The sequence below is a fragment of the Magnolia sinica genome, chromosome 2, assembly GCF_029962835.1.
Source record: "Magnolia sinica isolate HGM2019 chromosome 2, MsV1, whole genome shotgun sequence".
Taxonomy (NCBI): domain Eukaryota; kingdom Viridiplantae; phylum Streptophyta; class Magnoliopsida; order Magnoliales; family Magnoliaceae; genus Magnolia; species Magnolia sinica.
Genome location: NC_080574.1, coordinates 18481741 through 18498872, shown reverse-complemented (window position 1 = coordinate 18498872; position 17132 = coordinate 18481741). Strand labels below are relative to the sequence as shown.

Below are 17132 nucleotides of genomic sequence, written 5' to 3'. Positions count from 1 at the left end.
ATGGGTACAGAGCAGTTTCTACCTAGTGCTCGCAAAGTTCCATTCAAGCCAAGACCATTAAAATTGATGACCGCACATGCATGCCCACATGGGAGTGGCTCTTCAATGCTGCACGAGGCATAGTTTCATGCAATCTAGACCTTCCAAATTGAAGACCGAACTGTGGATGGTGCATAACCCAAAAATTACTCTTGAGAAGATATTACCATTAAGTGGATGGTTAGGGTTTCTTGATGAGTGTTATTTTAAAGATAGGCTCCATCCACAATGGGATTCGCAATTTGGATGTTATAGATACGTGTGAGGAGGCCCTACCGTTTTCAAAGTGGTGCAATAAGTACTACTAAAATATTAAGAAAGTAATGTCAAGATTAACTTAAAGCATAGCCCAAATATAAATAAGATTAGTAAGTTGACGGGAAGAGAGCACACGACAGAAGGAAAAGAAAAGAAAAATAAAAATTCATCACGACACCATGCAAATCTCTCTACCAACACCCCAGCAAATCACACTACCAACACCTCAAGATGTGCTGCTTTAGGGTTCTGACGGTTCTGATCACTTTGGCTGCTGATCAGGCCTTCTCTGGTACATCTTGGCTATGAAAGTGTCCGCGGCCTGCTCCACATCACTTACTCATTCATCAAGGATAGGGCCTTACAAATTATTTGATCAAATAGGATTTGTAATGGGTGACCCAATTACTTGGGATGTGGCTCTGGTCCCACATACATTTTAAATTATAATAAGTGTGAAAGGAAAGAAATTCTCATGAGAAGGTGGAGAGTGAGAAACACGAGGTGGCCAACACATATTCCAGCGTAAAGAAAGGTTTTTCTGAACTTTTTACATGCTTTTCCAAAAGTAAAATCTGGTCCTATCAGGATGGGTCCGAATCTCGAAAACAGGTAGAAGTTTTCAGGAGCATTCATTAATTTTGTAAATTGTACCCGCACCTGATTAGTGGATCAACCTGATTCTTGGGCCAGGACATCAATGCCGTGGTGTTGTTCTGATGGATGGGTTGGGTCTCCCACCTGTCATGCCATGTTGGCTGGCGTGTGGCGTCTACATGAGTCTCATTGCACACGCTTGGGAGCTTAGCAAACTAAACACAGACCAAAAGATGATTCGGGGATGTGTCTCACAAGAATCCGTCAGTCTTTCCCAAATATATCAAGGGCTTGTTTGGATACTGCCAAATACTTAGTGTTGTTATGATGGATAGGCTGGGTCTCCTACATGTCATGTCATGTTAGCTCGTGTGTGGCTTCTACATGAGTCTCATTGCACACGCTTCGGAGCTTAGCAAACTAGACACGGACCAAGATGATTTGGCAATGGGTCTCACAAGAATCCGTCAGTCTTTCCCAAAGATATCAAGGGCTTGTTTGGATACTGCCAAATAAGTTTTATTTTATTTTATTTTATTTAAAATTACTTATGTACCATTTGGATACCACCAAATAAGTAACAATTCTATACACAGCAAGATAAAATGATCAAAGTAAGGGATGGATGCATCATTGAATTCCAGCATGACCCAGCCGAATATAGTAAGTTGAAGTTAATGAAGAATAGGTATCAGTAACAATCTATAACAACTATGCACTTATCTCTTCCAATGCCAAATCCCCCTCTTCTTCCCTCTTCCATCTCTAACGGGATTCTCAATTTGGATGGTCTGGATGCATGTACATGAGTGCCGGCCCATGTGCGAGGAGGAAGGATCTCCATCATTTTCAAAGCAGTGCAAAAGTCTAGATTTCCAAAGCGGTGCAAAAGTCTAGACCGTGATCCGCACGCTACTATAAAATATTGAGAAAGGGATTTCAGCTCAATACACACTAACGTGGGAATGATTGAGTTGAAGCACAGCCTTAAAAGTATAAATAGGAGTAGTTACTTGATGAGAATAGAGCACAAGAAAATCCATTACGACACCATGCAAATCTCCCAACCAACACCCAACAAATCTCACTACCAACACCTTGTCTTCTTAATTTGGTGTCTTTCTCTAGCCTCAGCTACTGCTTCAATACCATTACAATCAGAAGCAAAAGCACTCCTGATATGGAAATCCACCCTCCAAAGCAATTCTCTCCTCCATTCATGGTTGCTCCCCAATGCTACTTCTGGCAGCATCAAAAGTCCATGCAAGTGGATTGGCATTGAATGCGACGATATCAGCGGAAGTGTAACCGGTATAAACCTCCCTAATGCTGGTTTGCATGGCACGCTCAACAATCTTCGCTTCTCTTCCTTTCCAAACCTCACCTATCTCAACCTCAGCAGTAACAAACTCCACGGGCACATCCCGTCACAAGTCGGTACTCTATCTAAACTCAGCTACCTTGATCTGTCTCTGAATCAGCTATCTGGTGCCTTGCCGCTTTCGCTGGCCAATCTCACTCTCATTCTCGAGCTCAACATCTCCGGCAATGCAATAACCGGCGAAATACATCCATGTTTCTTCACCAATTGGACCAAACTAACGTATCTTGGGCTCGAAACCAATCAACTCACTGGAAAAATCCCATCTGAAATCAGCCTGCTTACGAATCTCCGTTACTTGTGCCTCTATGATAATAATATAGGCGGTCTGATACCTCCAGAGATAGGAAATCTGCAGAAATTAGTTAAACTCGGTTTCAGAACAAACAATCTTATAGGGATTTTTATTATTTGATCAGCTTAAGCTTATTGTGGCTAGATGGGAATAAAATTTCTGGTTCAATTCCTCTAGAAATTGGAAATCTTACAAATCTAATAGAAATAGTCATGCAAACAAACCTTATAGCAGGTTCCATCCCTTCCACTTTTGGGAACTTGACTCAGCTTACCATCTTGTACCTATGGAAAAATTACATTAATGGCCCCATCCCTCAAGAAATAGGAAACTTGAAAAAACTGGGTCAACTGGACATGTCGGAAAACATTCTAACAGGTTCCATCCCTTCCACTTTTGGGAACTTGACTCAGCTTACCGGCTTGCAACTGCTCGACAATCACATTTCTGGCACCGTCCCTTCCACTTTCGGGAACTTGACTCAGCTTACCAGCTTGCAACTGTTCCAAAATCACATTTCTGGCACCATCCCTCAAGAATTAGGAAATCTGAAAAAACTGGATGACATAGACTTGTCAGAAAACATTCTAACAGGTTCCATCCCTTCCGATTTAGGCAACTTGACTCAACTTACCAGGTTGCAACTGTTCGAAAATCAGATTTCTGGCCCCATCCCTCAAGAATTGGGAAATCTAAAAGATCTGGAAGTTCTGCGTCTCGAAATCAACAATCTCACAGGTCGGATACCTCCATCTTTATGTAAACTGACAAAGCTGAGCTATCTTGTCCTATTCGACAATCAGTTATTCGGTCCGGTGCCTCAAGAAATAACCAATCTGACAAATCTCTATTTCCTCAACTTGGGTAAAAACCACTTCTCTGGCTACTTACCACAAGATATGTGCAGAGGAGGATCACTGACATACTTAGCTGCGACAGACAATCATTTACAAGGTCCCATTATGAAAATCTTGAGAAATTGCTCTAGCTTGACCCATGTTTTTCTCGATGGAAACCAGCTCACGGGGAATATATCTGAAGTTTTTAACATTAACCCCAACCTCACGTCTATTAGTCTGAGCTACAACAAATTGCATGGTCAGATCTCCTCAAACTTGGGTGAATGCTGGAATTTGCTGATTCTGCGTATCTCTGGGAACAAGATTGTAGGCAGGATACCGCCTGAATTTGGAAATCTGAATCGGATTCAAGAACTCGATCTTTCCTCAAACAATCTTGTTGGAGAAATTCCAAAGGAATTTGCTAGGTTGACTTCATTAATCAAGTTCGACTTACATGATAACCAGCTATCCGGTCAGATACCACCGGAGATTGGAAAATTGTCCAACATGGATAAACTTGATTTATCAGCAAACAGCCTCACTGGACCAATACCACAACAGCTAGGGGATTGCTCCAAGCTGTGGTTCCTGAAACTGAGCAAAAATCAATTGAATGGAAGAATTCCATATCAGATTGGTAATCTAGTACAGCTGCAGGTTTTACTAGATCTTAGTCATAACTCACTTAGTGGAGAGATACCGTCACAGCTTGGAAAACTGCAGAAGCTGGAAAACCTGAATCTCTCCCACAATAATCTCTCAGGACTCATTCCATCCTCTTTCAATGAGATGCTCAGTTTGTCATGTGTTAATCTGTCATTCAACAACTTGGTGGGCCCTGTTCCTAAAAGCAGAACATTCCAAAAGGCATCGGCATGCCCGGATGCCTTCATAAGAAATAAAGGTTTATGTGGTGAAGTACAAGGTTTGGCACCATGCAATTCCTCTCTAATGAAAAGTCGGGGTGCAAGAAACAGTCACAAAGTTGTCATCTTCGTTGTTGTTCCTCTTTTGGGCATGTTATTTCTTTCATCTGCATTTTTCAGAATCTTTTTCACCTTTTGGCGAAGAGAAAGAAGTGTAGAGAAAGAGGGAAGAGAAATGGCCCGTCGAGATCTCTTTTCGGTATGGAACTATGATGGAAGGATTGCATACGAAGACATCATTGATGCAACAAACCATTTCGATGATGAATATTGCATTGGGGTGGGAGGAAGCGGGAGAGTCTACAAAGCAGAGTTATCAACTGATCAGGTAGTAGCAGTAAAGAAGATTCAGCTGACGGAAGGGAATGAGCTGACTGCTGAATTGAACTTCAGGAATGAGATAAGAGCATTAACAGAAATTCGGCACCGTAATATAGTGAGGCTCTATGGGTTTTGTTCCCATTCTCAATGCATGTTTTTGGTGTATGAGTACATGGATAGGGGAAGCTTGGCTAGCATCCTAAGGAATGAGGAAGGGGCTAGAGAATTGGAGTGGGCTAAAAGGGTCGAAGTTATCAAAGGAATATCACATGCTCTATCATACATGCACCATGACTGCACCCCTCCAATGGTACATCGCGACCTTTCGAGTAACAATGTTTTGTTGGATTTGGAATATGAAGCCTGTGTTTCTGACTTCGGCACTGCCAGATTTTTGAAGCCTGATTCATCTAATTGGACGACACCCGTTGGCACCTACGGATATGTTGCTCCAGGTTAAGTCCAATGCTCTCTCTCTCTCTCTCTCTCTCTCTCTCTCTCTCTCTCAACTACTAACAGGCGAATGAACCCCATGGCCCAATCCCTTTTTACTTTTCTTAGCTCATGGTTCAGGCCACTGTATGCATCCTGTGCTGCCCACCCACTTGCAATGTTATATAGCAAATGGACATGAATGAAATATTCAATTTTACTTCATTCTTTTTTCTTTCTTCTTTGTAGAGCTTGCATACACAATGGCGATGACGGAAAAGTGCGATGTATACAGCTTTGGAGTGGTAGCTTTAGAAGTGATTATGGGAAGGCATCCTGGGGAACTCATCTCCTCTTTATCATCATCAGGTGGTGAAAATATACTTCTGAAGGATGTGTTAGACCAACGTCTCTCACCTCCAACTGTTAGAGTCGAAATGGAAGTGATTTTGATAGTAATGGTGGCATTCGCATGCTTACATTCCAGCCCACAACATCGTCCGACCATGCGGCGTGTTTCCCATGAGCTGTCTGCTTGCAAGAAACATTTGCCAGAGCCTTCCCACGCTATTACATTGTATCAATTGATGGATCTCAAAATATGAAAAGCATGTTTATTGTATAGGGTTCAGTTTCTTTACCAAGTCAAGCCATGGTCCACATGGTTAAGTTCTTTCCTAGCTTACGCAGATATTTACCCATCATGTACATTCATCATCTTCTATAGTAAGTTTCTTTCTTGACGAACCCTGTTCTCAACTTATATGGGCCGGTGTAAATACTCTTCTAGCTCTCTCAGGCCTTGATTGTCAAAGTCATGGATATGCATTGGATTTTGGTTTGGCAAATCCCAAAGTCTGCCGTTTGGGAATCAAGCTACAAATCCTTAGGTTTGAGAGCACTTATTGCAATGTAATAAATTTTATTGCTTTTAAGCAAGTCTCTCATTTAGTGGATTTGCAAAGTTTTTTCCTCTCTCTCTCTCTCTCTCTCTCTCTCTCTCTCTCTCTCTCTCTCTCTCTTGTTGTTGTTGTTGTTGTTGGGGTGGGATTGGATTTTGAATTTGCCCAAGGATTTATGGAGATGTGGATTTGGGATATCCACAAATTTGACAAATCCTTAACCAAAAACAAACAGTGGAGATCTGAAATCCATGGATTTCACAAATTACTGCCCCAAATCCCTCACCTGAAATAGTACCTAAGGGTTTGTTTTAGTGCACAGAGTATCATGGTAATTTCATGAGTTAACAAACTGCAGCTTTGCTTGCATGATAAAGAAACAGTAGTTTATTGAAATTTTAAAATTTTAAATTTCCAAAATTAGAATTCGAGTAAAGAGTGGCAGAATTGGAAATTTTAGAACTCCCACTCAGAATTAAGAAAAGTATAATGGATTGAGAGAGAAATAGATTTCTCATTTTGGAAATAACAACATAATGGCTCTCTCTATCATGCAAGCAGCCTCTCCCCAACTACACCCTATCAAAGATGAAATTCAAATTAAATCATCCCAGTTAGTGGCCGACTTGTCAAGCAACATGTTAGCACTCAGAATCGTTTCCCATTGTTCACATTGCCCATACCAACATCCAGCCTCTCAAAGTGAGATCCATCATCCCAATTTGTTCAAAATGAAATCAGAGGGCACAAAGACACCCAGGTGAGCCAAAACAAAGGTCAGATGACAATGATCAATGGTTAGCTTGTCACCGGCTGACGAACAAGAAGTCCATATTAGATATCATGTTGACAAATAATAAATCAACAACAACAATGGACAATCGCTATATATAGCGATAATGGATGATAAAAGGTTGGATTTAGCAGTGATCAACCATCCAATCTAGCAATAATGGAAGATCAATGGTCAGATGGACCGATAAGTGATGATCAACTATCAGATATTGTAACAATTGAAGATCAATGGTTAGATATGGTGATATTGGAAGATTAATTGATAGATATAGTAAATTCTTAGTTATGCAGGTCAAACGGACATACTTGTATATAACATGTACGCCAAGTATCTTGCAGAAATAAATGTCACTTTTGTTGATTCTAAAATACAAATATGTAGTAGAAAATCTAAAATGATAAACCATAATAAGAAGAGAAGATTTCGGAGAGTTGAGGCACGTTGTCTTAAAGACAAATTTGCCCTCATAGGAAGAGGATCCCTGATGCACTAGGTCCTAGTAAGTTTGCCCCTAGGATACAACAGCTTCTCCTTCAAGATGAATGGCTTACATGTAGTGCACTTTGGGTGCTAGTAAAGTCTGCCCCCGGCCGCGCCGCACCGCACCACGACCATGGATGCGGCCAAGTGCATGTGAAGTTGCCCTCAAGGCATATCCTTGTTTTCAATACAAAAAATTAATGAAGAACTTTAATATAAATGCTTAGTTTTCTTAACAACTTTTCAATATGGAACAAAAGTAATCTCAATTAAAACAAGTTAGTTAACGAAAACAAAAAATCATTTTCCTAGATTTTTCAAATCTTTTTTTTTTTTTAACCTTTTAATCTAACAACTTCTTTAAGTGGTGTGCAGCATGCCTTGTCATCGCTAAATTGCAATTTTTAGTCAAGCAGTTCAAATAGACACAACATTGAACTCTACATAAAAGCATGGTCCAATCTAGGTAAGCAAAAGAAATAGAATTACTATGAGAAACAGAACATAGAATTGCCATGGGTTTATTTGGTTGAACTAAAATTTATGAAATTTTGTACCAAACTAGAGTGATTAGCCATGAAATTTCATTGGGTTCAACCAAACGCACCTTAAATTAAGATGAAAATATTTAGATACTTTGACAAGCTTTGTTGCTGTGACAGAACATTTGTTAAAATCTTTTTTGTGGTTGGTAAGGGATTAATGAGTTCGACTAGCCCGCCAGGTCATCAAGCTAGGCCTCGCAGGTGTTAAAGATCAGACACAATAATAATTAGGTTGAGTTCAGGTCTAGTCATTGGTCCGACACATCAGATCAAGCTCATTCATCTGTTGGGTCAGATGGGTAGGTCTGGCCATGATAATAATAATAATAATAATGACTAAATGCGTGTAAATTTTAGTTAGGTTTTTTTTTTCATTTTATATTTGTGATTTTAACTCAACAGGGTTTGAAGCACTTTGATGAGATCCTCCAAGAAGCGGATGGCATTATCCTTTCTCGTGGGAATTTGGGAATAGACCTTCCCCCTGAAAAGGTTGTATGCATGTACTTACTGTCAAAGTATTGCCACCTGTTTCTTTCTTTCTATCTTTTTTCCCTGGTTCCTTCATGGCGTAGAATTCTTTTCAGATCACAGTGATAATCAATTTCTCTAATTCTTGTTATGGCATTAGAACCTTCTTGGACACAGATGTTGTCAATATGATATAAACATTTAGAATTAAATTCTTGCTTCAATCGGATGAAACTTTGAACTTGATTGCATCATCAGTTAGTGAAGTTGTGCTTAAAGGCTGATTGGATGAAGGAAAACTAAAATGTGGATCCAAAAATATAACATGGATTCCTCAGGAAATGGAAAGCATGGCTTTTTTCCTTTCGTTGTTGGGTTCCAGTTTTACATGGATTCCACATATGTTCACCTCAAATGGTCACCTTGTGTTTCTCTTGTGTGGGAACTGAATGTCCACAGTTTTTGAGGTGAAGAAGAGAAGGGAAGAGGATATTTGGGAAGGTGAGAAAGCTTACTTAAAAAAAAAAAAAAAAAAAAAAAACAGCCCCTCATAATCATTTCTCTCAATGGTTCATGTTTGCCTACCAAATGATCGTGATGGTTGTGGTGGTCATGATGTGTGCAATGCAATATCTAACTCTTCTCTGACATTGAGTTGTAAGGTATGAGGTCAACATTTCTCTCAGCAAATAAAGCTTGCATCAGAAGTTAATCTCTTAAACTGAAACCTATTGCTTATGGAGTTTTTTCTTGATAAAGTAATAATCTACTTATAAACCTTTTGTTCATTCACTTTGACTATAGTGGGCATGGTAGACATGATCTACACTTGGAAAGAACAATGTAAAACTGGATTAGTGTAAGCTGACACTAAGATTAACTAGAAGGATTTAAGGTTGATGGTTTGAATGTGTTGACAAAATGGTATGATATTCCACTTGAGCAGATCATACTGTTGGTTGTTTCTTGGTTTTATATTTGATAGGATATGATGGAAAAACGTGTCTGATGTTGTGGAAAATGAAAATATTTTTAACCATCAAAAGGAAAAGGTCGTCTATGAAGGGTTTCATTGTAGTAGCTTTTGTTTTGCCTCCTGTGGTGGAAACAAACAATTGGATAAAAAAAATCCTGCATATACTTTTTTTGTTTGTAGTTTTAGCCTGCTTCTCCGAGAATGTTACCTGACCAATGCAGGCCCATGCTTGTGATCCCATTCTATTGCAGGTATTCCTGTTTCAGAAGTCTGCTGTTCATAGGTGCAACTTGGTTGGGAAGTCTGCTATAATCACTCGAGTAGTGGATAGCATGACTGACAATCTACGCCCCACTCGTGCAGAAGCAACTGATGTTGCAAATGCTGTCCTTGATGGTTTGTAGATCTGTATGGTCATGAACCTTAATTTGTAGATGCTTTTAAAGAACTTAACTGAAAGCCTCCTCTCTCTCTCTCTCTCTAATGCTTTTTGTACAGGGACCGATGGTATTTTATTGGGTGCGGAGACACTTAGAGGCCTCTATCCCGTCGAGACGATAAAAACTGTGGGTAGAATTTGTGCTGAGGTATGTCTCTGCATCAATATGAGTTGTCATGTTAAATTCAATGGAATTTCTCAGCCATTTGAAAGTGCTCCTGAAGCCCAACCAGATATTCCAACTCTCCCTCTTTAAAGATTCCACCTAAAAGTTAAGTTTCTGAACTGTGTGACCACTAAAACTTTTGAAGCATTCCATAACCATTGCATGGCAATTGGATGCGATGTTGTAGATGGAGGGAAACCTTCTACAAAAGGGGGCCACTTCCACTTGACAAATCTTCCCAAAACCTATAACTTGTCCATCACCAATTTCAAAGCCAACTCCCTTAAGAGAAAGTTGGCTCCATAGCCATAATAGCTTTTCAAGTCCCCGAACTGGTGTATCTGGATAGGCCGCCCTCGACTGTCTTCTCGAAGACCATATTTTGTTAATCACTCTTCTCCAAAAAAATTGTCCTCATCCCAAAGCACTGCAACCATTTTCCAAGCAAAGCTTTATGAGCAGTGTGATAGATGTTGATGAGATTTTGAAAATCTTGCAATGATTTCACAAAAAAAAAAATAAATAAATAAATAAAATAAAAATAAAAATTCTAATCAATATTTATTATCCCGAGATTTTAAAATGTTGGTAGACTTTAAAATATTATGAAATCATTGTGATTTAACTTTGGAAATAGTAAAAACCTTAAACAATTCACTAGATATATATATGCTTTAAACTATTTATTAATTTAGAATAGAATATTTATAAATGTTTTTTTTTTTTTTTTTTTTTTAAAATAAATTCTAAGTGAGATCTCCCTGATAATATCTCAAGAAAAACCTCAAAATCTGAAAATCTCTCAAGAAATTTTAGAGCAGAGAAATTGCTGGGTATGAGATTTGTCACTATGTTCATGAGACTAGAGGGTCATTTGGATGCATGTAAAATCCTTTAGTTGTAAAGGTTTTACAAGTAAATGGCTGACAACTAGTGTTTGGATGGAGAAATTTACTTGTAAAGTGTTTTACAAAATTGTGAACACTTTACAAGAGATCCCCCGGCCTTCTTTTTTTTTTTTTTACTGGCAAAACCCCTAGGTTTCATATTAAAGGTGAAGAGATTACTCCTACAAAGACATTATGCGTAGCAGAGTATGATGGTTGATATACATGACTGTTTGTGGGGCCTACTGTAAATCTGATCCTCCCATCACGTGTCTCCCTACAAAGACATCATGCATAGCATAGCAGAGGAATCTACTATGACCACTAAAAATATATACGTCTAAGTTTCCATTCACAATCAATAAGAACAAAGTCATTAACAACTCTATTCCAATAATCTCCAGGATCCCTCATGACCCTGTTTCAATAAACAAGATCCGATTGGCTTTTAAGCGCGTGTGCATGTTAAAACAAAAACAAATATCCATTAAAAACTAAGAATTAAATAGTGAAATAAAATAGACAGATATTTTTAAAAACACAAGCTAATTATCCAGACAATCAAATAACAGAGATTTCAAATATAGAAAAACAATGAGAAAAAGACCCGAATCAATCCAGGAAAAATCCGAACCATCAAATAATATAAACTCTAAACAAAAAGGGTCTATAGATAAAAACCAGAAAAAAAACAAAAAAACAAAAAAAAAAGAAGAAAAGCAATCAGATAAAAGAAATTTCAGGCAACAAGGGAACCTTGAAAGAATATTTATCAAACCAATCACAGTATTTCATTTCTGTTGAAACTTTAAAAGTCCTATTTTTCTTGAAAATAATAAGAAAAAGAAATTGTGCCATGACAAGAAAAACACATTCTTTAGCACCCAAATGTTTCTCTACAAGATTTGAGGCTTTTGATAAAGAAAATGTCTTAATGGGGTTTGATGATACAGTGTTGCTGACTTCTCAATCCCATGATCAACTCTACCTCCTGATACTTGTAATGGAAGATTGACAGATGCTCATGATTCTTATGCCAACTTCAGGGCCATGCTTTTGTGGATCGCATACACACACTTGTACCTCTGGAAACATGCCATTTTCACATGCCTGCATATTGTGTACCATAGATGCAGCATGCGTATGGTGATCCATGCCAAGCATTGGGTTGTGCAATGACTGACCACCCATCAACAATTGCTTTGATTGGACTATCCTAACCTTCTAATAAATGAATCTTTGCTAATTTGTGTGTTAATTTTTATGTGACTGATTAAAGGTTAGGATTGTCCAAACAGTGCAAGTATTGGCAAACTGAATGAGTGATGTCTATCTCATCCATGCATGTTATGTGAGCAATAATGACACAGAAGCATGATACCTCCTGTGCCACCAAAGTCCCAAGGCACTAGATCCTCTCCCATTCAGAAACACATGTATATTTAATTTGGCGTAACTCAAAACTAATATGCTTTGCAGGCCGAAAGTGTCTACAACCAGCCGCTTCAGTTCAAGAAAACGTCCAAATATGTTGGAGAGCCAATGTCACATGCCGAATCTGTTGCGTCATCAGCGGTATTTAAATATTCCATTTTCTATTATCCTTACAGTTATTACCTTCTTGTGACAGTAATCAGGTGAAATGAAATACATCTGTTTGTACGTCTTGGTAAATAGATCTCTGTGCGTGTATTGATGTATCTGCCGATTATTTTTGTTTCCACAAGGTTCGTGCTGCAATTAAAGTCAAGGCTGCAGTCATTGTCGTGTTCACGTCATCTGGTAGAGCCGCGAGGTACATATCTTCAAGCTCTCAGTCCTGAACTACTGTTATGTTAAATTGGCACAAAAGATTTAAATTGCAGATGACTGACTGAACTTTGTTGAGTTCGTGTACATAGGTTGATCGCAAAATATAGGCCCATGGTACCCGTTCTAGCAGTCGTGATCCCAAGGCTTAAGACGGACTCACTGAATTGGAGTTTTTCTGGTACATCACAGGTATCATAATTTTTTCCAGCTGAGTTTAGGGCCATTTCAGTGTTTTAAATATATGTTGGTTGTTTGAAATTCTACCATACCAAAAAAGAATAAGAAAAAAAAATAAAATTGAAAGTCAATATTACTGGGATGACTTCAGATTTGGGAAGTTTTAATATCTCTTGCTTTTTAAAGATGGAAATACACTAATGTTTCTTCAGTGCAGGCTCGGCAATGTCTTGCAGCAAGAGGAGTATATCCTATTCTGGCCATTCCTAATGTGGTAAGCAAGTTAAGGGTTTCTTGAATTACAAAGATTAGGATATCATCCTCATAACCAACATTCATTGACACTATCATTAGACCCTCGGTTTGGAGAAATTCTTCTGATATAATCTGTCAGCGACATCCCTGATTTCTTAAAAGGGACATGATAATCTGCAGCCTGCGCTGCATAGAAGTAATATGCAGTTCCCTCCTCAAGGTGCAGGTGGTAAACATGTGCTGATAGGGACAGTTGTCTGGTGGGCTACCAGAATGACAGTGAAACCCTCCCATTCTTGTGAGTTTTAAGTGTTCAATGGAGACCATTACTCTAACTGTCCCTTTTGCAGGCCCCACTTATTGGATGGCTATGCAGTGTTTGCTTCATGCTAGCATCTCTTGCTTAAATAACAAAATGATCTTGTTTTTTCTTGAGCTAGCATTTGTGTTTTACTGCCCCGTCATGTTTGACGGGGCTTTCCAAGCCTCTAGTTGATGCACTTCGTATTTGGGTCGGCATAGAAATCGATTGCACATCAAGTGGGCTACTGTTTTCCCACTTTTTCTGATTGGAATGATGGTTGAGATCAGGAAGGTCCTGTTTTTATCTCTTCTGTGGCTTGGTGCTAGTGCATCATGTTGGCATCAGGAACTGGAGGCACCCAAATGTACTGTTAGTTTAACCCATCTCATGCCAAAATGGGCCCATAGAAACCCCTAGTGACAGCATTGTTTCTAGAATAAGAAAGGAGAAGGGTAAAGATAGGACAGCCCATACTGCCTAAAGTTTTTCCAAAAGAAGGTTCTGTCCAAAGACTCCAAACTGTTGAACTAGGGTGATCTGGTTCACTATTTTTGCTGACCCAAAATGGTGGTTCTATATGATTAGTGTTGATGAAGTCGTATTGAAAGTTATGTTTAGAACGTAAGAGACTTATACTTCGATTTACTTAATAACATGCCTATATTACAGGGATAATTGTAAACACCTCCCCTTTGGTTTCTGACAATTGTAATACCTCTCTCCCCCTTGGTTTGGATTAGCCTCCTCCAGTGTTGACAACATTGATAATATTGGCCAATATTATTTGTATGACAAGTTAGTGATACAAAATCAGGGTTTATTTACCATTCTTCCTGATATCGGTGATGTTAGCACAATATCACAATTTATGGCTGATATTTGATACGTGTCGCTATCTCATCAGCAACCCTTTATGAAGATTCCAAACCATCGATACAAATCGATATTGTGCGATACAAACCAACCATTTTATTTTATTTTTCGTTTTTTCTATAATAAAAAACCCCCCATTTTCCTCTAAATCTTTTGCTTCTAATTTAACATTTAGGTAATTCCAACAAACCCTTCTTGATTTTTTGGAGGAAAATCCAGATTATAGTGCAGAAATCAAGATTGGACAGTGCCAGGGCCCAATTTTCCGAAAAAAATCTTTTTAAAAAAAAAAAACTAAATCCAAAGGAAAAAAACATCACATATCTGTAAAAGATCCTTCCTCTCTTCTTCTTTCTTCTTCCTTTGCAATTGCATTCGTATCTCTCTCTCTCTCTCTCTCTCTCTCTCTCTCTGGAAGCAAACCAAATAGGCCCTATGCTAATCGAATCATCTGATGGGCCACACCTAATTAACTACTTCCAAAATTTACGTGGTGGGACACATATTGGTTGGATCTGCCTGATTTTTGCGGTTTCCCAATTTCATGGTGGTGGGGCCACACTAAACGGGTTGGATGACATACATACACTATGCTAGGCCCACACAAGTATAACTGGTTAACTATGAAATAAGGGGTATGCGTACATACAGTATGCTTGGCCCACACAATTTTAACTAGTTACCTATGAAATAGGGGGTATGGCATACGTACACTATACTAGGCCCACACAATTATAACCAGTTGCCTATGAAATAGGGGGTAAGATGGTGAACTTCTCAAAGATAATGGTGCTAATAGACCGTGTGGGGAAGCTGCAATGAGTCTGTAAACCAAAGGGGAGGTACTAGCAATAATTTAAACAAAAGAGGAGGTACTGGCAATAATTCAAACAAGAGGGGAGTTTTTTTGCAATTGTTAGAAACCACAAAGGAGTTTTTACAATTACCCCTATATCATAAGTACAATTATCATTTCTTATGTAAATTAGAAAGAAAATTCATAAATAAAACTAAATTGCACATACTTAATGCATGCACCATCGAGACCTACGTGATCCAACCCCTAGCATTCCACATTTTGGAGGAAGTAGCACATAGCACACATGTTTCCGTAACACAGTGGATTTAGCCATGATCCAGGTAACCTTGGTCTACTGTTCAAAACAAGTTCCAGCAAATCTGAAGTTCCACTTTTTCCAATTGTTTTTTTTATTGTTCCCAGTAAATTTACATTATACAAGGTAGTTAAATGATGCATATTTTATAATTATAATGGCAGGCTGGTTCGGGTGCATTCAGTGGACAGTCTGGGCTCACACTAGCATTGAAATATGGTAAGGCAGTGGGGATAGTCAAGCCTAATGATAGGGCTGTCATCTTTCAGAAAGTTGGGGACTCATCTGTCATCGAGATAATGGATGTTCAAGACTAAGCAACACCTATCAGTATTTACTTCTCCCACTCCATCTCTTTGCATGTCCATGTTTCCAATCGTTGGTGGTGAACTTTACATTATTTTTGTTCATCATTTCTTTGTTCTTCTTCTCAATTGTGCTTGCTATTTCACTGCCACATTGGACAGCAGTTTAATCGATTCTGCCATGATCTGCACTTGCCTGTCACTTAAAATTGTATGTGAGGACTAGGTGTGGCAAAAAGATCCAGGCTGGTCCGTTGGGTTTTGGGTTTGGGCCTGATATGGGTTGGGTTAATGCTCCTATAATGGATGGGCCATGGGTGGGGCGATGACCTGATTTTGAAGCTGATTTAATAAATGGAGCTTGAAAAGTTTTCAAGCTGATATAAGACTAGGCCTGTTCATGGTGTTAAAGTCAAAGGCCTCATTACTAAATGGCTTGCCCCTAGGCTTGACTTGTAGGCCAATTAACATTCCCTTGACTCGGTTCCAGTCTGCATCCACCCCAATGAGGACATTTGTAAGAGGGCATTACATAATGCTCGACTGAGGGTTCTAATGGTGCACTCAGGTTTGCGTTTTTTATTTTTATTTTGGGTACAAGTAGGCTGATAATCCAGTGATTGGAACTATTTCTATGATGGGCCCCAACCCAGATGGCCAGCGCCCCCAGATTTGAAGGGGTTTGCATGTTTGTCCCTTTCCAGGTGAATTGCCTACCTCCTGACCATTAACTGATGAGTTAGGATTTTCTTGTCAGAGAGTTGTTTGGTGCATCATGCATGGCCCTCTAGAATGGGGCCTCTCTGAAACATGGGCCCACCTGTACAAATTAGTGTTAGAATAGATACTGGTTAAGCATATCTTAGATAATGAAGTAAATTATGACAGAGGTTGATCATGATACATTCGTGCATATTTTGAAGTTATGCTCATCTCCTGTATATATATTTTAAATAGGAATCCGGATCCTCTACTTGCAACATACAGGAGCCACATCATCACACATTGTATAATGCTGACAATGTCAGTTATGCTTTTTCATGGATGTCTTTGAAGACTTGCTTATATATATGCGATTAAGTGAGCTTGGCCCTCGTGTGGTTTTGTCTGGATATGATTAAAAGGACAAAATTTGCGTAGGTGTGAAATGAAAGAAACTTCCATGGCAAGGGGGACGTGAGTTGATGCAAAGCTATGGGAAATGAGTCGGTTCGCCTGGTCCAGCCCGGGCTTTGGGACACCTCTTGTTTGTGCACTCCAGCCATTGCTTGTTAGTATAGTTCACCTGCCCATCTCATTGAAACTATTATGGATTGGCCACTGCATGAAAAATCATAACTATCCTAATCCACCTCAGATCAAACATACTAGATTGATTGGATTTGCCGACTGTACCACAGATGAGTAACTACAGGTACTTGGTGGGTCCCAGAAGACCCCAAGCAGTTTCTAAGAGATGGGTACAGAGCAGTTTCTACCTAGTGCTCGCAAAGTTCCATTCAATCCAAGACCATTAAAATTGCTGACCGCACATGCAT

The 17132-nt window shown here is 39.1% G+C and overlaps 2 protein-coding genes across 2 annotated transcripts; both read left to right on the top strand.

Moving 5' to 3' along the window:
* The first annotated feature begins 2690 nt into the window (after positions 1-2690).
* LOC131236501 (MDIS1-interacting receptor like kinase 2-like) lies at positions 2691-6031 on the top strand. Its single transcript, XM_058233738.1, has 2 exons — positions 2691-5114; positions 5341-6031. Exons 1-2 carry the CDS (start codon positions 2783-2785, stop codon positions 5694-5696), a joined length of 2688 nt encoding a protein of 895 aa, XP_058089721.1. The 5' UTR covers positions 2691-2782; the 3' UTR covers positions 5697-6031.
* A 914-nt stretch (positions 6032-6945) lies between these two features.
* LOC131224117 (pyruvate kinase 1, cytosolic-like) lies at positions 6946-15796 on the top strand. The gene is made up of 9 exons (XM_058219668.1): positions 6946-7029; positions 8172-8306; positions 9513-9657; positions 9760-9848; positions 12233-12328; positions 12481-12548; positions 12655-12754; positions 12960-13016; positions 15454-15796. The coding sequence occupies exons 1-9, from the start codon at positions 6946-6948 to the stop codon at positions 15604-15606; spliced, it is 927 nt and encodes a 308-aa protein (XP_058075651.1). The 3' UTR covers positions 15607-15796.
* Positions 15797-17132: the final 1336 nt, after the last annotated feature.

What these genes read in the sequence shown, in the direction of transcription:
- LOC131236501 (XM_058233738.1), top strand. Translation starts at nt 2,783, where the DNA reads ATGCAAACAAACCTTATAGCAGGTTCCATCCCTTCCACTTTTGGGAAC. An exon ending in CTACGGATATGTTGCTCCAG is followed by an intron (nt 5,115 to 5,340) that starts GTTAAGTCCAAT and finishes TCTTCTTTGTAG; the next exon opens with AGCTTGCATACACAATGGCG.
- LOC131224117 (XM_058219668.1), top strand. Translation starts at nt 6,946, where the DNA reads ATGGAAGATCAATGGTCAGATGGACCGATAAGTGATGATCAACTATCA. An exon ending in AAGATCAATGGTTAGATATG is followed by an intron (nt 7,030 to 8,171) that starts GTGATATTGGAA and finishes TGTAAATTTTAG; the next exon opens with TTAGGTTTTTTTTTTCATTT. An exon ending in TTCTGGCCATTCCTAATGTG is followed by an intron (nt 13,017 to 15,453) that starts GTAAGCAAGTTA and finishes TTATAATGGCAG; the next exon opens with GCTGGTTCGGGTGCATTCAG.